Below are 22,512 nucleotides of genomic sequence, written 5' to 3' on the forward strand. Positions count from 1 at the left end.
TCTATCTATCTATCTATCTATCTATCTATCTATCTATCTATCTATCTTTGGCTTAGAGCACTGGGCTTTGCTTCAACCAAGCTCATTCAGCGTAGATCCAGAGGGCAGTGATAAGCAAACAGGAGCCAAACTAAGGCTCTAGGCTTAGGTCTGCTGATTTCCAGAAAAGTGACATCCCTTAGCTGGTGTTACTTATCTTCAAAAGTCCAAGTACTCAGTGCAGCTTCAGCACTGCTGCTGAGCACGGACTGCACACTAGTCCTTGTGCTAATTCTACACAGACATTCTTGTTCATTCTATAATGACAGCCACCTATGAGTGAATGTTATCTTCATAATTCTTTTTGACATGGGAAACGAAGGATGAGGTTGCCAGATATCGTGCACCCAGCAAATACAGAGCTAGGACAGCCAAATTTCTGTCTTGAAAGGGGATGATGAGCTTGATTTTTTTCCAGCACTGTCTGTGAGACTCATGTATAAACAAGGGGCCATTTTCTTGTGTTGGAAGACAGAAACGAACCCCCTGCCACCTCCAGGCAGCTAACTAGGAGCATCATATATTACTCCAACTCCCCTTCATCCTGCTCTCCTATGTGGGCTCACCCTGGCAAAAGGCAAGATGCCACCCAGGGTCATGGGAGGGATAAGGAGGAAGTATGTTCTTTTCTTTACCCCATTCCAGACTGAACCCCATGCCCTGGCCATGGTGGGAGGCAGAGCCTCACCAAGTCTGCACTGACAGTGCCTCCTTCCTTCTTCCTGACCTGCCCCCAGCAGGAAGTCCCTAGGTACCTGGGAAGACTATGAAAGCAGCTGGTTTGTCCAAGCAGAGCAGAAATAGATCCCTGACCACCCTCTTTAACAAAGACAGTAGGCGGGTTCCCCTATTAGAGGCCCAGAGGGTCACCAGGAGCATTTAGGTATCAGGTCTTGGCATGGCTGGCATGAGCTAGTAAAAAATAAGTGGCTGAGGAAACACCCTAGGTCTCCATGATAAGAAGATAGACATCCTTGGGGTCTCGACACCCCAGCCAGGAGCCATTCTTCTGCTTCAAACTGTATCTTACCAAGGAATGAAAATGGGTAGGCTTATATTTGTGGCCATCTAGATAGATTTAAAAGAAGATAAATGATGTTTTATCTATAGCCTCATAAGAACCTGTGGCTTTAAATACTTATGTGTCTCTTGCATTCAGAAAGGTAAGCATCAGTGATGGACTGCTTGGCCTTGAAATGAGAATTAGACTTTCAGCCTGTAGTTGTTTGCGTATATATGTATGTGTACACACACAGAGACACACACGTCACAGACTTTTGGCTGTCTTTGTTTTTGACAGTGCTGGGATGGAACACAGGGCATGTACGTGCTAGCTAGGCAAGTACCCTACCACTGAGCTCTCCTTCCATTCCTACTCGTATTTTAAACCGAATTCTCCTTTGTCTGGCCTGTTTACTCAACAAATGTGGTTTGAAGCCTGCATTATTTGCCTGCAGATGATGGCTGGCACGTGAGATCAGGCCAGTGTTTACTTCCAAGGGCACTGTGAGTGTTGCATGTGCGTGCCGACCTCCTTTCACTCCTGCTGTGAGGTTCTTCCCACTCAAGGCTCTTACTGCATTGCTCCCCAGGCTGAGTGAGGTGGGTACAAGGGTAAGCTGCCTGCCTACTTGGGTAGCTAGTGGAGCTGGGAAGATCTTAGAGTGTGTGGTGGGGCAGGGGTGGGAATGGGTGTCCCTTCTTCAAGGTCTATCACCCACACCTATGACTTAACTCCCATCCATCTGACCCTCCTCACAGTCAGGCCAAAGACCTTCACTTCAAGGCTCCTGAGTGACCCTTTATCCCAGGTTCATCAGAGCCAGAAACAGAAGAGTGCCAGGAATAGCAGAGAGAATAAAATACAAATGAATGGAAAAATCAAGACCATTTCCTTGGTCCTGCTTACCCGCTAAGAACACCGAGAACCAAGTTAAGTACAAAAAATGACCCTATGATGATTAGTGTAACAAAATAGATCCAAGGCCAGTCCCTTCCTACGGCATCATTGACCTGGAAGAATGGAATGATAGTTAGTCAGGCACACACAGCAACCGAGCACGGCCAAGCGCCAGCCACCGGCTCCCCAACGCTGAGCTGAGCAGCGTGGGACCCGGGATCCTCATGGTGCAGCTCAGGCTAAACTGCCTGGGCAGCCAATGGTCAGAATCTGTGCTTGCATGGAATTTTTTTTTCCCCATTTTCCTGGGCCTGTTAGGGTCTTGTCTCTGAGGATTGTGCATTGAACGCAGTGGAACCTGGGACCTTGCTCGGCTGCATGGTAAAGAGGACACAGAAATGGTCAGCTTACCCGCTCAAAACACCGAGAACCAGATTTAGAACGAAAAAGGATCCAAAGATGACCAGACTGACAAAATACACCCAGGGCAACTCATAGCCCATAGCGTCTTGCATCTGGAAAGATGAAGGAGAGTTAGGACAGAACAAGCAAAGTGGAGGGCAAGACAGACAGGTAGGGAGTGCGAACAGATCCACAGGAGGCAAAGGGGCTGGTTTTGGTTAAGTGGATCAGAAGCTGCCTCCATCTTGGGCTTCATCCCTACTCAAAATCCTTCTCAAAAACCTTGACCCAAGCTATCAGGGCCAACGCAGAGTCTCTGGGGTTTGGGTGGGAGATCTTGTCTAACTCTTCCTGCTGTTTTATTTTCTGGAAAAGAAATAGTTCCCTAGTGTTTTTCCTACTCATTTGTCTAGAAAGGTGGATCACCTCACAAAACATTTGTCTATTTTATTTTTTGTTTGTTTGGTTTCCATCCTGGAGTGGGCTTAGCTCATTTGGTGCATTTGTGGCCATTAAATCTTAAGATATACCCTGAGTCGGGCTGATCTTGGGTTGTGAAAAGGGCCAGCCATACTGACAGGGCTGGAGACTGAAGCGTACATCACATGAGAAAGTGGTCTTCCTTCCTGGAGTCTGGGCGGTAGAGAGCTTGACCTCAGTGCGTCACAAGCAAATGGGCGAGGAAAGGTGGTACTCCCCCTGCCTTGTGTGTCAGAGAAGGCCTTGTCCCTGACACCACAGCCTAGATGGAAGAGGCCCTGAGCTTGCTGGTGGACTGGCGGGGACACTCTGTAGCAAGCCACAGGCCCCTGCAGGAACTGGAGGCAACAGGAGCCAAAACTGGCCCCACTGGGCTGTGAGTGCTTGCTGCGAGCATCTTGTGAGGAATTCCTGTCCACTGACTCCCATCCTCCCCCTACTGCTCCTGGAAGTGGTTGTCAGACAACCCCTACACTTCCGGCAGGCAGGGGTGTGAAGACAGGTCCCAGGACAGTGTTTCTATCAAGAAGGAAACACGTTCCGATCCAGCGCCTCAAATCCTTTCTTCTGATGTTTTCCAAGCATTAAACACACGTTACCTCTGGTTTACTAAAAATGAGCCCCAAGGTTGTCTTTGGTGAACCAAGCTGATGAAATTCTAGATTCCTGGGCTACCAGCTTTCTGACTGACTCCCGTTGGCCATCCTCAAAGTGTGGCTTCAGGCACCGACACCATTAGGTGCTCACATTTAGAAATGCCACACTGTATCTCACCCCGGAGCTCTGGGGGTGGTTCCATCAACCCGCTTCTACAAGCACCACAGGTTGGCTGGATGTGGGGGTACATGGCAGAGCTTGTGGACCCTTGATCTGTATCATTGTCTAAATGCTGCTCCGAATGGCTGTCTGTCTGTCTTATAGTTAGAAACAGTGTGTAAAACTCGAGTTCAAGCTTGCTGGCTTGAACTGGGTCGGTGAGGAAGAGCTACCCACCTAGGTCCACGCTGCAATGCCATTCAGTTTGAGAGTTTGTCGAACATCCCCAACCCCATGCCCCTTTGTCTATTCTTCCATGGCATTTATCGCTTTATGATTGTGCGGGTTCCCTACCTGTCACCTTAGGAGCAGGAAGTAGAGAAGACTGCTGGGTGAGGCTGAGGAAGCAAGGGCCATATGAGACAGGGCTGTGTGGACTTTGCACACTAGAGTCACTGACAGCAGAGGGCGCTATGGAGCAGGAAGAAAGTCCAGGGTCCAAATAGCCCTGCGGTAGCAGTAGGTTTTTTGTTTGTTTTCTACCAAAGACTTGACCATTGTTAGAACCATGTAGACCACTGTAAAGCCTTCCTGGCCATAGAACAGGAGGGAAGGGAAGAGTGGAATACCCAGCCAAGCAGCAGTGGTTAGCGGAGGTAGGACAGTCAGTCTTTATGCCTTTATGCGGATTCTGTTCCCAGGGCCCTTCCTTGACCAGGAGGAATCTGCTGAGCCAAGAGTGCAAAGGAAACCAGGTACAACTGGAAGTTCAGCATGTCTTCACGCCGGGAGGAGGAAAGCAAAAGCAGCAAGCACAGCCAGAGTGCTAGAGGGGACTCTAGGAAGACCCGGGCCTCAGGCCATGAACATCTTTCCGGCTTTCCTCCTTCAATTACTGGTTAATGGGGATCAGAAGCGGGGCTGCTGCTTTTCCTCTAAGCCAGTGGCTCTCAACCTGTGGGTCACAACCCCTTTGGGGATTGAACAGCCCCTTTCACAGGGGTTGCCTAACAGCACGTGAAAACACGTGGTTTTACATTACAATTCATGACAGCGGCAAAGTTATGGTTATGAAGTAGCAATGGAAATGATTTCACCGTAACACCAGGAACTGTGTTAAAGGGTCGCAGCATTAGGAAGGCTGAGAAGCACTGCTCTGAGCGCTTCTGTGGTGTGTAGGGAGAGCGGGGAGAGCCGGGGAAAACTGGTGAGGATGACAGACTGTAACCAGCAAACAGGCAGACAGAAAGAACTCTGGGCACTATCCAGGAGCGTGTCCCCCCACCCCCTCCCCGAAGCCCACACCCAGCTTCGGTGTCACCAACCTACTCTAATAACTTTTCTGACTTGGTCTATGTCAACCCCAAAGGACAGAAGGTAACCTGGGCTGTTGTGAGCAGTGTGCCTTTACTTGTCCCCTGGGAAGGTATGGGCAGCGGCTCCAGCAGGTGCTGACATGCTCTCCCCAGCTGGGTCTCACAGAGCAGAGTTGCCTCCAGACTCCAGACAGGGAGTTGCAGGCAGGGCTAGTAGCCTCCTCTACCTTCCTTTGAATGGATTCCTTCCCCCCAAACAGTCCTCCAGGCCACACAAGTCCTTTGGCCTTAAAGGTACTTTGAGGTTCTTGAGTAGCCTGGGGGTCTTTTCCTCTGGGTCACACAAGCTTAGCTTCATCAACGACTACAGTGGCTAGAGCTAGAGATCTGAAGAGGGTGGTCTACAGGAAGCCAGGGACATAAAGAGGAAACTCAGGGTTTCCACACCTCATTCCTTATCTCTGCTTTGACCCCTTCCTTGACTCCATAGGTGTTTTAGGGGTTCAAGGCAGGTGAGAGGTTGGAAGCATTTCTTGGGAGTCTTAGCCCACCATGCCTGAGCAGACAGCCATCTGAGGGAGATTCTTCAGTCTGCAAAGAAAGTACCCCTTTGTTGTTCCCTCTTCTTCTAAGCCACCTGTTCTCTGGGCAGACTGAGTGGAGAGCACAGAGTGGTGGCGGCCTCTTTTAGCAGGGCGATGCTGGAGTGGTGAGACTTCTATCTCCACTCTGGGGGACAGATCTACTCAGCAGAATAGAAGAATAATAAAGCCTCATCAGGAAGGGACCCAGCTTGCTGTCAACCTCGTGCCCTAAGTCAGCAGCGTTGAGGACCCCAGACCTGAAACTATGTTGGATCTTCCTTTTTTTCTGAAACAAACACAGAGCCTTCCTATTTAACCAACACTGAACAAAGGGAATAATAAAAAGAAAAATACCAAAGACATTTCCAAAAGTAGCATGTAACTGGGTAAAAGGGTCCCTGCCTTGTACCTTCAAATCCACCACTAACTCTTTCTCAGGGAATGGGGAGGGGGGGGGGTGTCATATTTCCACCATGACCTTCCCAAGGCCTCTCTGATCCAGGCTGATGTCCATGGATCTTCACACTATGTGTACCCTCTCTTTCTCATCACAAGATCTGTGGATCTAGAGACTAGATGGTTTCCACAAGTAGCAAGAGAGGCCATTTCCCACTAAGGGCAGGTGCGAGTTATAAAACCCATGGTGCTTTCTATTCAGTGTCTCTAGTGTGAGTAGGTGTTCTCGGGGCAATAGCTCTTGATGACCCATGTTTCCCGAAACATGAATGTCCACCACATGGGTCACAGAATAAGAAGCAAGTTGAATCCTGCCCCAGTCCCATGCACCTACTCATTCTTTGTTGGAAATCCCCCAGGCAGTGGAAATAGGAAGAGGCTCATTCAGGTAGGAGAAGACAACAGATCCTAAGAGCAGGCAAGCCAGCAAATCAAACTGCGTGCATCCAATCGACCTCAGAGAGCAGATGGGCTTGTGTCTAGACCTCGTAGGGGAGGGTATGAGCAGAGAGAGAGAGAGAGAGTGACATCCTAACCTGAGCACCATGTTGGGAACAGCTGGCTCACAGCTGGAAGAGCTGCTGCAGATAGACAGTGCTAGATGGTACCTGAGATTGTATCCCACAGCCAGCAGACAGTGAGCAAGAGTGTCCGAGTGCTTTCTTGGCCTTGCTAAGACACTAAAACACACTTTACTCCAACGTTCAAAGCTGCTGATGAATACTTTTCCAAGACAGAAGCATCTGTTCTCTGGTTCCTTGTCTATCCTCAGGACCAAAATTCCCATGCCCTCCAGAGTGGTCTATTTCCTGCGCAACCCTGCCATTCTACCAGGGAGCTCCACCCCTTTGTAAATATGGCATGCCTTATATTCTGAACTCCTGGAAGGCAGTTCTTATTCTCCTCTGTCCCTCACCCAATGCTATCCCTGCTTCTGGGAACATAAGAAATGCTCGATAAATATTTGTTAAACTTAATTGTTGAACTGCAAGAATTCATCTAAAATTAGTAAAGCGAATGACGTGAAACTGAATGGCTGAATGGATAGACAAATGAATGAGTGAGCAAGTAGATGAAGGCTTTGAGAGATGCTATTTCTCTTCAGTACTCTGTTTATAATCCTGCAGAATACTGTTTAGGTAGCAGATTCTCTGTGTCAGGCAGCTATTTGGTTCAAAGGTTAAAGAAATCTCACATCTGAAAAAAGATCAGAGAACCTATGGGTGTTGTTTGACCCTAGATTGTTCTTTCTCTTGTTGATTCTTCTTGTTCTTGTTCTTGTTGTTCTTCTGACACTTGAGCATTCTTGGAGCACATGGAGAGGCTTTGGTTTAAAGAGTCATCTTATGAAGAATCGACATGGAAGGCTGAGTTTTGGTTTAGTTTCTTTTCTCTAGAAACTTCTATGTATGTGTTTGGATGTTTAAAATGAACCCAGCTTGGGGTTCCATTCATTCCTACATAGAGGAGTCATTACTGCTCCTCTCCGGGGCCTCTAGACTTGCACTTCACGTTTGAAGGAAAATGCATTCCTCTGAGGGGAAGACCCACATCCTTCATTCACTGGGAACTAGCTTCAGACTGGTTCAAATCTAGCAATATCCTAGCAGCACTGTGGAGATTCAGCTGGTCCTATTTTTAGGGCTTCAAACTGAAACTTGCATCACAACGGCTTGGAGGACTTCCTCTATGAACACTAAATTTCTAACCAGGGACCACTGGAGGCAGCTCTGAGGTCCCTTATACTGAGAAAGCACCATGTTTGATGCTAAAACATTTTGATATTTGAATCTCTGGGTTAGTGATACAAGTCTAGGGTTTGGGAAGGAGGATTGCCTGAGGGTAAGAAAGGAAGGGAGAGAAAGAGAATAGAAAATGAAACGGCCATAGAAAGGTCAAAGTAATTAGAGGAATTGCCTGATGGCAGGAACCCTGAGCTAGGAGGTGCTTCTATCATGAATAAGCACCAGAAAGCACAGTCCCAGTTTGTATGTGAGTGTGTGTGTATGCACATGTGTGCATACGTGCATGTACACACACACAGCTAACACACGCACACGTATAATCATTTTAGAAAGATCCCAGGAATGTCAAAGTGAAAAACATCCCCAGACCCTGGAGCGCCTTCACCTCTGACAATTTTTTTTCTGTCCCCAGCCTGAGCCCCCCCCACCCCCCCAGGAGAGAAGGTACAACACAGCTGCTGAAAATTGGTAGTTACTGCTGTGTGCTTCTCCACAGTCCCCACTCTGGCTGTCACTGTGACAGCATCTTAGGGTCACATCTGGCTGGTATGGTATCGATGACTTGCAGTGAGGGAGAGGGAGGGAGTGATAAAGGAAGATCAGAAAAGCACACCCGGGCCATCAGCAAAGTAAATTATACTTATCCCCCAATGCTTGCACCTGCCCTCAATGTGATGCTACAGCCAGCTTTCCCACAGCGACTGAAGGCATGCACCAGGAGTCCCAGGATGAGACTATGGGGCCCAGCACCCCACAGTCATGTGGACTATGGCCCACGAGTGGAAACTGCCTATTTGCAGAGAGACCTTTCTGTCCATGGCTCATCAGGACAGACAGTAAATGGTCCTTCATGCAAAGGAGAAGGAAGAGTCAGGGCCACCTAGGAAGATGACCTGCTCTACTAAATAGAAACATTTGCCCAACTATAGAAAATCCAACTTCCTTCTCATCGCCTTTCAAATTATACAAGACCAGGTTCTCATCGAGATCAAGCCTGAAAATGTGTCCCGGTGTTTCATTTTAGTCTGAGGTAGGGATGGATGACATTCAGTGTTGTCCGGTGACAGCACGTCAAGACGATAGCCCTCGGTGCTACTCAGCTCAGAGTCTCATGTATTCTAAGACAGAGCTTCTTTGGCTGAACTGGATCTTACCCATTACCAAATCCTCAGTGCCCAGAACACCCTAGCTTGCAAGGACACTCAGTGAATGTTTGCTAGAAACAAGGTACAGGCAAGCTGCAAGCAGTCACTTAGAGAGAGGTGCAAGCTTCCCAGCAGCCCCGGCTCTGGCATGCTAACAGGATGTCAAGGCTGGGGAGGGAAAGGCTTTGAGTTTACAGGAGATGGCACACCTGGAAAACAGTGGGAAGCCACCTCTCTGTGCAGCACAAAGCTGCCTTGGATTCTGGGAGAAGTTAGCACTTCTCTTGGCCTTGCTTTTCTTTCTGGCAACTGCACACGGGACATTCCTCTGCTTCCCTCTCACTCTTCCTGTTCTAGTTTGCAGACAGGAGCACACAGCCTCTTAGCTGTTTTCACCAGGACTAAATGGATTGGGCTATTTGAGAAACTTGGGGATGATGGTATCTTCAAGACTGGCAGCATGCTTTATTCGCCCAAATTCTGAAGAGCAACACTGGATTCTGGCAAGTCATTTCTCATGCTGAAGTGGAGAACACCACAGAGATGATATTTTCTGTGGGTTTTTTTTCCCTCAAGATAATGGACTCGGCTTTGCCAGAATGAAGATAGCTTAAATATGGTATGTGTATTTACTGGCACTTCAAGAACTCAAAGGTGGCAAAACAGTGATGGACAGCTGGCTCTTGTGAGAGGCATTTTTAAAGTTAAAAGAAACATACTGTAGAAATATACTGTATTCCAAGTGTGGTATTTCTAAATGTGCATCCTACAAGAAGCAGAGCCTCTGGCTGACACTGAGAGAGACTTGGATGGAGTCTAAAATGTCAAGACTAACATGAGAATTAGAATATAGCAGCATGCCACAGGCTGCACAATTCTACACAAAATCAATTTTCTTTATGGTGTCTCCTTTCAGATCAGCCCCGACTTTTCTCTAGGAATTCTGCCTATGGCTCCCTTCTAGGTAAGAGACAGGAAAAGGTTAAGAGCAGAAAGAATTATAGAGCAGGAAGAGGAGCTGGGTCGAGCCCAGCTACGTGTGTAGCCCAGCTCATCTGCATAGCATCGGCTGCACACTAGGGGTCCATACGGTGGTTGGCAAGTTAAGGGTGACCATCACTCAGGTTGGTGGTGGGGGAGACCTTGTGGACATGGACACATTACGCTTTGTTCCTCAGGAAAGCCCTGGAACAAATCAAAGACATTCATCAACCACCCCCTCAGCTTACGTGGGTACGTGCGACCCGATATCACGGAGAGGAAGACGAGGTGTGAAGTGAGGTCTCTGGCCCTCCATTCGCCCACCCTCTGAGTACCCCATCGGCATACCCAGTACAGCACGTCTGTCCAGCCCTCCATGGTGATGCACTGGAACACTGTCAGCATAGCGAAGGCGAAGTTGTCGAAGTTGGTGATGCCATGCTTGGGCCCATCCCACCCGGGCTTGCACACGGTCCCGTTCTGACACTGTCGCCCGTGGCCTGTCTCCAAAGCACAAGGGGAAGGGTCCTCTTCTGCTGGTACATCTCCACCGCCAAGGAAATATGAGATGGAAGAAGAAGGGCGGGGGGAGGGATAACGATGGGCAGAGAATAAAGAAAAGACATTAGAGAAAAAAATAACAGGAGAAGGCCGACGAGTCACCACAGCAGCAACTGCACCCATTTCAGTGAGTGCCCTCACATGGGGATTAAAAACATAAGAGACCAGACTTTCATTTCAGGGGCACACTGACGTCGGTGCGTATTTTCAACCAAATGTTGTGTACACTGCGTTTTAACCACAAACACTAAGGTATTTCGGACACTAAGGTATTGTCCATTCTGTCATTGCATGGCATCACGTCAGAAAGCGATAATGATGCATCCATTTCAAGTGTACGTTGTTCTGGAAAATAAAGACAAAGTAAGGGATTCAGAATCTGTGAGGGCTTTTATCTTGCTGCTATAGAGAGTAGTGGCAATAACAAACAGAAGACCTGAGTTTGAACAAACAATTGCCTCTGACAACTGCGAAAACACAACTCTAGAGAGAGGTTCTTCATTTAGAGATAATAAGATGCCCGGAATCTTCTCTTCTTTTATAAGGATCCAAACCATCACAGAATGACTATTTTGCCCATGGGACACAGGCTCTTTATGGAAGATGACAGGCTAGATGGCTGTCGGTGTCTGTGGCTTCTAATTGAAACTGTTTACTCTCAAGAAAAAAAAGAGAGGCAGAGAAATGTTAACTCTTGACTGTGAGAGGATTTTTAGGAGAATGGAGGTGAGTGCTGTGGTTGAAGGTGTGTGTCAGTATCTTCTTGGGGACAGCAGTGACACCTATCACTTCCTCCCTGTGTCACCCCAAACCAGCCCCTTTGTCTTTGTTTGTAGTCCATTCTTGCTTCTGCCCCTAACTCCTAACAAGCTGGTTTGTTTTCTGTCTTCATAGCTTGCCTTTCCTTTAAGTCTGGCATGGATAAAGTCATAGAAGAAGAGGCTCTTTGTATGCCCATTCCTTCTTCATCGTTCTTTAAGCACAGTGCTTCTGAGTTCAAGCACACTGCTGCGCTTTAGTCCACTCCAATCCTTTGTATTGCTGGACAGTGTATTTCACTGTATGTTTATCCATTCTCCAGATGAAAGACATCTCACTCACTCCCAGGCTTGGGCTGCTCAGAACAAAGCTGCTTCCTGGATTGTTCTCTGCCTGGTGCTATATTCAGTGACCACAGGGACAGGCCAACATTTCTAATCTCTGAGCTATCGGAGGGTACTAAGTATCTATACCATTTCCTTGTCCAAAGTCTGGCTTCTGGTGGCTACATGTTAAGGTAGCTGAACTGAACTGCCCCTAGTTACAACTTTTAAAATTGTCAAATTGTTAGATTTGGATTTAATGCTGTTGAAAGAAGAGAAATGAAAGTTATTTTCTAACCTAAATAATACATTAAAAATAGAAAAGCAAAGCACCTAAAAAATGAGAGTTGAGGAATGGGGAAAACAAGACCAAATAGATCGTTAATTCCTTTCTTACTCTGGAACCAGCTTTCTAGAGTCGGGGGTGTGTGTGGGGGGAACATGAAAAGATAAAGTGAAACCTGCATTTCTCTTGTGTTTATTTGTAGCATAAAGATGTTAGGTATCTATTCACAATGTGGATCCTAGGCCGACAGTCTGCCCTGCGCATTGGTTCCTAAAACAGTAGAAAAAGGGAATGTGGGAGTGGTAGGGGTTGCTGCCAAAGCCAGCTCTGAGTGCTCACAGGGAGGAGAACATATTTGGAGAATTTACAAATATATATTGGAAGAAAATGGCAGGGGCAGTGATCTATCTCATGGATAAAGGGAGCAAAGGCGTGAGCTTTGGAAAGCTCACGCATGGGCTCAAGGGCTGCTGTGCTATTTTAAATCTTCCCTGAACAATAATAAAAAAAAAATCACAGAACAATTAAGAAGCAGCGATGATCCAGTAAAAATAGGTATCTATAAAAAGAAACACTTGAAAAATGTGAACATACAGATCAGCAGGTCCCAGTGACATACACCCCAGGGCAAGAAAAGTATGGCTTAACTATAAAGTTGTGCTGGCTTTCTTCTGCAGGGTCATAAGGTCCTAGGGGAGGAACACAGGAATGTGAGGCAGGAGAAATAAAGCCACGTGGGCTATGCGTTTCAAAACAGAATTGAAGAGAGTAGTCAGTGTGGAAAGATCAAATTAAGTCTTTGGTAAAATAAAGGAGATTTTAGAAATGGACTCAACTTCAGCAAAAAATGGAATCCTGGGGGAGCTGTCAGCAGGGTTCCAAGGAAAGAAAAAAACACCAAGACAACAGCATTTCATTTTTAGGTCTTAACTTGAAGGACAAAATAGAATGGTAGTGATTTCATTGCTAGGTTTAGCCAACCAATTCTGTGCCAGTCTCAGGGGTAATTACCGTGCCGGGGAAGAGCTACTGAATGCCCTGGCTCCAGATTCACTGGACAGATGGGACACCCAGAAACAAAAGCTATCGGCATATGGCAATGTATCTGCTGAGCAACCAGGAGGGGGCCCTGCAGTTAGTTGCCCAAGACATTGGGAGAAAACGGTCTCTTTTGAGACAATCACCATTGGACACTGGACACAGAGAGAGCAGCCTAAATGTAGAACACCAGCTCCCAGGCAGGCCAAAGCTTCCTTGCAGGGATCTTATGAGAAACATGGACTAGAAAGTTTAGAAGAATATAAAATTCAGACTGTGAAAGAATGTCCGAGTTTAAAAGGAAGATAAAATCCTAACAGAGACTCACTGAGCCTTTTGGGAAATGTAAGGGTGGCAGAAAATATGTTCATTGAAGTCTAAAATCTGAACAACAACAAAACAAACTCACAAAAACATTTTTAAAGGTTCTACAAAACTCTAACACATGCTGATGCTGTCTTTGAAGGGGTGTTTTGGACTTCTTTCTAGCCTACGGCTATGAATGTGACCAGATCCCTGGGGATATTAACCCCTGGGAGCCCAATGCTGTTCTTTTGGCAGAATCTACAAGACTGTGGGCTGTGGGCAGACAGTGTGAGGAGGAAGGATGGTGGGCAATTCCACTGCATTGTTCCAGAAGTAAGGCTGCTGCAGCCAGGAATCTCTGGTTTCTTTCCCAATGGTGGCCCTGGCTCCCACTGGAGCCTCATGGTAGCTTTCTGAGGGACATTACTGTTATTGCCTGATACCCTGGCTCATTTGGTTTTCATGCAGGAGAATAACTGGCCTCTGAAGTTGCTGGACAGAGCTAAAAACCCATCACAAAAATGATGGTACTGTGAGAGGACACATGAGATAGTTCAGGTGAGTCTCCTGGTGCTGTTTACTATCTAGGCCAGTATGACTTTCAGTTGACCCCTTCAAAAGTTGAGCCAAGTCTTCCTAAGGGCAGGCAAAGAAGGTCTTTGGTGCTGGTGATGGCTTTTCACAGGGCCTCAGTCTGTACCCTAGGAAGAGATCACTATCTTGTTTTCTTTGTCTGTAATACTCACCATTTTCTAGTCATTTGAGGCTACCCTGTGACTATAGCAGTTATTCAAGGCTGCATTTTGCTCACAGCCTTGCAGGACCCTCACCGGCAGGTGAAGACATACTTCTGCCATGTTCCCTTTAAGATGACAGAGATGACTAACAGTTTTAAGCAGCTCCCCGTGGCTTTGTGGTGCACCAATATTTGATGGCACGGTTGCTGTCTTTGGTTCTATGACAGAAAATTTCCCTATTTCATTGGTGAGTGTCCCGCTATCAGTCACTGCCAAACTGATGGAGAGTCGTTGAGATTCTGTACCTCTGTGATAGGGAGTCTGGGTCCAGTGGGTCGCTTGATAACTGCATAAATTGTTATAGTCATTTCTTAAGGAACTCCAACCCAGCTGCAACCATTAACATAAGTCACTGGTTCAGGGTTAGGGTTAGCTACAGACCAACTGGGTAAGTTATTGGTTTGCTGTTAGCGACAGATCAACTGAGAAAGAGGAAGGGTCTGAATTAAAGGGAGACAATGATCATTATATCGTCTGGGATTCTTTAAGCAAGGTTGAATGTCTCAGGTTTTTACATGAAGGCAAGAACTTGCTCTTCCTATTAAAAATTATGTATCAGATAAGATTTTAAATTGTCACCCAAGTTTTCGCAGTTACAACTCAAATAATTTGAAAGATTTTGAGAGTGAATAATTTATCTTAAGCATCTTTTTTTAAAAAGTAAAAATAAGATGACTCTGTTAATGTAGATTTATAGGCCTTGTTAGTCTTGCTGTGACCTTGTGACTATGACCGAGCCACCTTGCAGAAGTCCCATTAGTCTACCTAGCCACAGCACCTTCTGCATACCAGGTAGTGATGCTGGCTTCTGGGTATGCGTTTTTCATCTCACTGTGTCATAAAGATTGGTGCCACCATCACCCATCAGACCTAACTTGCAGCTTGGGCTACATGGGAAGAACGAAGCCTCCATGTTAGGGCTCCTGACATGGGCTCTCTACTTTCCTCAATAATGCCCAAATGATAATGACATGTCTGATTTTAAAAAATGAAACAATATAATTTAGCACTGACAACAGCTTTGGAATGGGGATTGTTTACCAATGTATGTTTGTATATACATAGGTATATATATGTTATAAGTCTGTTAAAAACCTTATTAGTTTCTGTTTCTTTTTTTTTTTTTTTTTAAGAAAAAGAAAGGTTAATGTGTTCTTTTCCCTTACTTTATGCATTTGTATGTTTTGCTCCCATGTCTGTCTGTGTACCATCGGAGTTCCTGGTGCCCTTGGAGGGCAGAAGAGGTGTATGATCCCCAGGAACTGGAGTTATAGAAGGTTGTGGGCTGGCATGTGGGTGCTGGGAATTGAACCTGGGTCTTCTAAAAGACTCGGTGTTCTTCACTGCTGAGTCACCTCTCTAGCCCCTGCAAGCCACTTAAGAAAGTGCTTAACTAGCCAGCACTACCTGCCAAATTCACTGATTCATGGAAGGAACACAAGGAGGCAGGATTGATGGGCTGGGCGGGCGGCAAGGGGTAGTCAGCGGCAGCCTCTTCATCTGTTCTTGGATGAGGAGGGGCCTTAGGGTTCTGCCTTTGAATGAAGAGGACAACAGTAACTGCAAAGGAGTGAGGGGCAACTCTAAGAGGGTGGAAGGGCGGGTGGTGATTTGGGAGGGTGGTGCAGACTTCCCGAAGGGCTTGGATGCTGAGCCACTTTAGCGGCTCATCAGTTAGCGGTGGCAGCTCACAGAATCTGCATCAAGCGTGAGAGAAACTGATGAAAGACGGCTGCTTGATCCCGCTTCTCCAATTGCACGGCAACCCTCGACGAAGCTTACACCTGCTGTTCGAACGGACATCTGCAGCAGTGAAAGCGGAGACTGAAAACCAGAGGGAAAGAATGCCGACCCCGGCCTTTCGTGTCATCGTGGTCTGAAGTATGAGGAGCTGAATGCCCCATTCGGTTCTGTAGCACAGGTGGCCGCAGCACATCTACTCAAGGGGAAATCAACTATGAGGGGGGCAACAGCCTCCTGATACCTGCTCCGCAGAGCCCCCCAACCCCTCTTACCTATTATGCCCTCCTGGTTGTAGCAGGTCTTGTGCATCTTTCCCATGAAGAGCTCCAGGCCAATAATGGCGTAAATGATGATGACGAAGAGCACAAGCAGGGCGATGTGCAGCAGAGGCACCATGGCCTTGATGATGGAGTTCAGGACCACCTGGAGACCTGCGTGACAAGATCAGCAACAGTGGCAACAACGGAACCTCTGCCTCCTCCTTTGCTGCCTTAGATACCATGCTAACACGACCTCCTGCAATCTTCTTAACGGCTTCAGTGGGAGCGCCGAGTCCCATGTTTTAGACCAGGATACAGAGGCTCAAGGTCACAGCCAATGAGTGACAGAGCAAGAGCCTAAATTCAGGTTGGCTTGACTCCAAATCTGTCCTGGAGGCGCCTCCAAATAAAAGGATCGGCAGCTGCCGTACTGCTAACGGGGAGAACATGTTGTGTTCATCCGTAACTATCAGGATTTTAAATTGCCCATCTCAGAGACACCCTCGTGTGCTTTCTCCTAGAGCAGAGCTCAGCACAATGAGAACTTACTGTGACTACCCACAGCCACACAGGACTTAGTCATCTCTCGGGCTTCTCTGGGGTAGATTTCTAGAGCCGACCATCAGCTCACCTGCTCGGACAGAGCGGAAAGGAATCCAGGAGGGTGCAGTTTCCAGTGGGGAAACTACCTTACGTATCAGGGCCAAGAGTGTAGCTCTAAAGGCACCTTTTAGTAGTAAACCTGGTACTGCACAATTCCTCCAGGGGACAGACACATCGCCTGAATGTCACACCTCAAAAATGCCATAGAGAGGGGCTTCTTATTCAACAGCATGGGCTTCCAGTTTAAAGTTCTGCAGATTAGACGACACTGACCCAAATATACGGAGCCACACTCATAAAGGCAGTTAGAGCAGAAACTTTGTCCTGTAGTTATCACCAAGAAAAAACGAAAAGTACCCAGAGATCACTGGGAGGAAAAGAAGTGAATGGACAGCCCTGTGGGGAACACTCATCTTATCGGGATACCGCAGAGTTAGCAGGCTTGTTCTGCTCTGCCATGGGAGAGAAGGATGGGTATTCAGTGATTGCACTAAGGATGTTCACTAGGACTGACACCAGGCAGGGGCTGCTGTAGAGAGTTCAGGTGATAATGACAGTTCACTCTGAAGGCTAGGGCAGTTTCTGTGAAGAGCTCGTAAACTAGGTGTTCATCCTGGGTGAACACGGTGAAGACAGCCAGGCAGAATATCATCCCTTGGGGCCCTCTAGAACATACACAGGAGAGCAAAGCCACCTACAAGTCCCACGCTGGGCTGGCTCATTTTATGGAGTCTCCCTATCTGTCCTCTCCGACACCAAGGTCTTTCTGTTCTATACTTTCTTTCTGCACTTATCTGTGGCCCCATTTCCTGGATAACCTGGATGGCCACATTTCTAAGCTCCAAAGCACTCACAGCTCTGAACTGTGGCCAGTGGTTTCCACAAGGCTAATTAGAAGAACTCTCCTCGGCTATAAAGCCAAGCTGGGGAAAAGGGAAAAAAAATAAAAAAATAAAAAAAGAAAGCTGGAATAATTTTACCTGTGAATTAATGTGAGCACTTTGCAGGCTCCCATTAGAGCAAGATGTTTTCAGATCCAAATGACTCCATTAATTAGCAAGTTGTACACACATTAGTGTTAAAGTCTCCTAAGCCATGAAGAAAGTTGCGCTCCAAAGTAACTCTCAGAAGAAGCTGATAGGCGCTGAGGAGCCTTCGAAGTTCCCCCCCCACAGAGGCTGGGAGCTCCATATCTGGCTGCCAGGCCACCAGGGAGATATCGGGCCTCTAGTACCAGCAGCTTCCTGTGCCAAGAAACAGTCAGGACAGACTTAGGAGGAGCTGTGATCTGGACTGACGCCAGACAGGCCACCCAGAGCCGCTCTGAAACCTTTAGTGCCTCTTAGGAGAGAGACCAGGATTTCTTAGTGACCTGCAAAGCCCTGCAGGGCCCATCCCCTCCCCCTCCCCCTACAGTCCCAGCCCTATCCCTCTCTCTGGAATCCAATCAAACCAGCATTTTTCTTAGATTGAGAGCTCCCTCAGGCTTGGGCTCAGAGCATTCGGTACCAGGGGATTATAATGGAGCTAAAGATGCCTACTGCTGATTTGACCTTATGACTGTCATAACATCACTGCCCAAGACACGGATCACTCATGACTGTGGTGCTTCCTATGACAATCAAAGCATGACAGATAGCTATGGACCCTGTATGTAATATTTAAAGACGAGAGTGGATGGCTGTGAGAGAGACTACCTGATGTTTTGATTGCACTGCCAGAGTCTGATCCCTGGGAGTCACATGGTGGGAGAAGAGAACGGATACTCACAAGTTGCTCTCTGACGTCCAGAGGGGTGCGGTGGTGTGCACGCGTCACCTTGTGTACATTTCTCAGATACAGTATCGTTAAGGATGGCGCGGCTATATCCCTACCCCACGGCGCATCCACAGGGACCGTTCCTTCCTCCCAGAATGCCTCATCTGTATTTTCTCCAGCACTACTTCTTCAGCTCTCAGCCCAAGCTTCTCCCCTCCAAACCCGTGACCAGAGTCATTTCCTCTGATACGTGCCCTCTTAGAATCATTTGCTTTCCCAGGTAACATCCTGTTTGAATTGTACGTTTTAAAATTGTATGTGTATTAAAGGGATTTAAAAACGTTTATATCCGCCTTCCCAGTTAGGTGGCCTTTTGTGATGATAGACTGTGCCCGATCTTCCCATCACCAAGGCCTGTCTGCGAAGCTTATCCCCCGAGGACTTGGTAAACATTCGCCGACAGCAAGAGAAGTGTGTGGCTGAAGCACAGGGCCGGGTTCTACAGGAACGGAGTCTATAGTTGGTGGAGGACGACGGACAGGTGACTGCAGGAACCACAGGGCATCAACAGGCTAGGAAGATACCAACCGCAAGTCATAGCGGTCCATGGCTACACTGAGCCGCCAGCAATGCCAATGCTGCACCCTGTGTTTCTTCTGCCCCTACCTCTGTGGTGGACATACAGCCGCCCTGAGCACCCGGTGCCCACGAGGGACACTCTCCCGTCAACCAGTTTCCAAACTCTGCTAGCTTGGCTTTGAACTATTAATAGATATGCATAAATTATTTTACTATATAAATAGCATGTGCTAATTACAGAGAAAACAGAAAATACTTATGAAAGAGAAACTGGAAAAGGTAGTTGGGGGAGGTACTGTCGCTCACTGTCTGACCCTCACACAGATAACGCCAGTCAGCTTTTCGTGAATGTTTATGGGACTTCAGCCCTTGAGTCCCTCTATCACTCCCTCCTTCCTGCTTCACTGTCCTCTCAGATGTTCAGTTAGCCAGCCTTCCAACTCACCTGCCTTCCCTGCCCTTATGCAGCGCTTGGATCACTCTGATCAAAGGACACACTGAAACACGCCACTTCGGAAAGTGCGCTAGCTAGGCCGTCCTTTACAGATCGAGGTTCAGCCCCTCCTTTGCTGTTTTGGCTTCTATGGTTCCTAGTTTCTCCTTACACTCCAGCAGCATGCCCGGCCATCTGGAGGTCCCTGGCTTCCAGCCTCCCTATTTCAGTGGACACTGCTTCTCCGCCTGCCCTCTCCAGAGCTCCTGGAGTCTCAGCACGTCTTCTCATCTCTGTTTTCAGGCGTGTAGCGGAACTCAGAGATTGAAATAAACCTAAGCACGGCGGGTGTGCAGAAAGCAAAGGCACGGCAGCCCAGGGGTCAGCAAGCACACCAGCCAGCGCTACAATCATTCAGAACACCAAAAGCGTTGCATCAGCAGAGAAGACTCGTGGGACGAGATGAGAACATGGGGGTCGAGGGCTTATTGCTATCAATGATTTTCCCACGACTTAAGTTGCTGTTTCGAGGATGGTGGGGATAATTATTTTGGAACGACTGCAGGATGGAAGTAGGATCAGCTAGGAAGTATCCAGTAATAAACAGAGTCTGTCCAAGAACATGCCCGTGTTCAGGTGGCATGCGGCAATGTGCTCACTGTCCTCAGAAACACCCACTGACTGACTGACTGAGCTCTTGAGAAAGGCCTTGGGGGGACTGCAAAGACTGGGTGAAGGATTCTACTGAGGCATGAAAGCCCTGCAACCCCATAATTCTTATCCTGAGGACACCCCAGCTGAGGTGCAGCTGAAATCATTCTACTTGATTTGTCCTATTTCCTTCTGGTCACAGCTTGGAGAACCAGATGCTATAACCCATAGCTGAAAAAGTGATAGAGAGAGGGGAAGTGACCTGCTTCCAGGGCATGCTGGCGAGTGTCCCACTGTTGGCCACTGCCAAACTGATGGGGAATCACTGAGATTCTGCACCTTTGCAATAGTGAAGAGTCTGAGTCAGTGAGTCAGAGCTAATGGATGGTGGCACTGGGAACAGAAGACAATTCTGATTTTGCATTTCTAACCAAGTTCCCACAGACACCAATGCTACTTGCTGGTCCAGCCTCCACTTTGCAAGGCACAGCCCTGGAGCACCTGGTCAGCCGGGACCCATAGCAACTGCATCCACAGCCTTCCTGGGATGCTCTAAAGCAGTTTCAACAATGTGGCAGGTAGGAGTTGATTCTAGCAATAGCACACTTTCAGGAATTTGTCATTAGTGAGGCATGAAATGTCCATGCTGGATACTGAAAAACACACCGCTAGCCTGACTATACTATAGACTTGCTTATTATGTTTTTTTTGTTTGTTTTGTTTTGTTTTTTACTTATTTTTGAACATATGAGTACTACAGAGGATGACACAGGAAGACATATTTCTATATCATACATCCCAGGAGCATAAGTGAAGGGCACTGGGGTCGCTACTTCCAGGAGCAATAAAAGCCATTCAGCAAGGTTATGGATGAGACCAGTGCCTCATCCAGTATGAAAGGCATGAGATGCTTAATGTATTTTTTTTTTCTGGCAGTGGCCTTTACCATTATCACTCCTGCCTCATCATCATGCTCAGGGCTACCTATCACCTCTCACCAGCCAGTCTAGGCCTATGCCTCCACCGTTTCCTTGCCTACTTGTTCATGATTAAACCTTCTCTTAAAAAATTATTCTTATCCTGTCTCCTCCACAATTGTAGCTTTAATTCTGTTTGACCTAAATAATTAACTCTTCTCCTTTAATCCCTCCTTTCAGTACAGTTTTGAGTGCAGATTATATCAGAAGCGCAAAGATTCAGGCCTGGCCGCACAAAGTTTCCAGGTAGAAAGGAAGACAGGTATGTGGCCAGCCAGCTGCTTGCAAAGCCAGCTAGCTATGGATCCTAAGAATTATACCTGAGTGGAGATGATACAAATACAGGTACTCAACATGAAATGCTCAAATAAAAACAATCCTTATAGCCAAAGACTTGCCTATTGTGGTAGAAGCTTCCTAAAACATACACATGTATTAAAAAGTTTAAATGGACTTAACCCATGACAGGAGACAATACCCCAGCAAGACCCCATATGCTAAAAAATAAAAACCTCAAAACCAGAAATGAGATTTACTTTTTTTAAATTGTATGCCTGTGGAATCTCATAGACCCCCAAACCATACATTTTATTGCCATTGTTCTTGGTTACCTTCCAGATTTTGATGGCAGGAACCTCTTATTGCTAAAGATACCATAAACTTGAGTCATAAAATATGGAGAAACCAAAAAAAAAATATGGAGAAACCAAGTGGGTCTTGACCTGGAAGCCTCATCCCTACTGGCTAGCTTTCAGTGTGCTGGAAGTGCCCTGTACACTCCCAGACCCAAGTGTAAACCCTTTGAGCTACAACAATGATTGTCCTCACAAGATAAGCCCACTGGGTGGCAGTAAAGTGGGTCAGTCGTCACTTTCTGATTGGATTCAAGGCCTGATTCACAAGATGGAATTCATACCTGGCACCCCTGTTGTAGTAAAAAAAAAAAAAAAAAAAAAAAAAAAAAAAATCCTGTGGGTAGACAAGTTATAGGTTCCAGAAAGAATGTACTGCTATTATTCTGCTAAATGAACATATTTTAAAAAGCCAACTCCTAATGGCTTACCACTATACCTAAAGATTGGTGGGTCTCTCAAACCTCACTAGAGAAGTTTCTTCTTGAAGTAGATGGTGACCAGCTCAGAGCACAGAGACCCACAACTGGTCAATATGCAGGGAATAAGAACCTGTAGAATGCTTAGCCCTAAATGTGATGTCTATGTCACATCCTTCCAAGGATCAGACATCTTCACAGAAGAGGGAGGAGAAAGATTATAAGAGCCAAAGACAGAAGATTAATAGAAACAAACAGTGTTTGCTGGACACAGCAGCACATATGAACTCATAGCAGTTATGACAGTATGCACAAGATTTGCTCACATTTAAGTCAGATAAAGACATCAACATAGAGAGGGGGAGGTAAGCATGAAGTCCCACCCCTAGCTGAGGCGCTATCAGCATTTAATAGCTACTGGAGAGGAGAGGAGAGTTTCTTTTAAGAGTATGACCCTTGGTAGATTGACCATATCCAGGACAGGCCCCATAGTAAAAAGTGTTTGGAAAACATAAACTGGTCTTGATGGGAAGGAAGGAAGGAAGGAAGGAAGGAAGGAAGGAAGGAAGGAAGGAAGGAAGGA

At 46.9% G+C, this 22,512-nt stretch overlaps 1 protein-coding gene across 1 annotated transcript in view; it reads right to left on the reverse strand.

Annotated features, from left to right (window-relative positions):
• Cacna1c (calcium voltage-gated channel subunit alpha1 C) overlaps positions 1-22,512 on the reverse strand; it is a 184,150-nt gene that overhangs the window by 145,776 nt on the left and 15,862 nt on the right. Inside the window, exons 2-4 of the mRNA XM_055604274.1 lie at positions 15,890-16,048; positions 10,153-10,349; positions 2,351-2,454 (exon numbers count right to left, since the gene is read on the reverse strand). Of these exons, the coding sequence (XP_055460249.1) occupies positions 2,351-2,454; positions 10,153-10,349; positions 15,890-16,013 (425 nt within the window). The 5' untranslated portion in view covers positions 16,014-16,048. The remainder of the gene's footprint in view (positions 1-2,350; positions 2,455-10,152; positions 10,350-15,889; positions 16,049-22,512) is intronic.

This window comes from Psammomys obesus, unplaced genomic scaffold, assembly GCF_907164565.1.
Source record: "Psammomys obesus unplaced genomic scaffold, mPsaObe1.curated_primary_1811, whole genome shotgun sequence".
In the NCBI taxonomy this organism is placed as follows: Eukaryota; Metazoa; Chordata; class Mammalia; order Rodentia; family Muridae; genus Psammomys; species Psammomys obesus.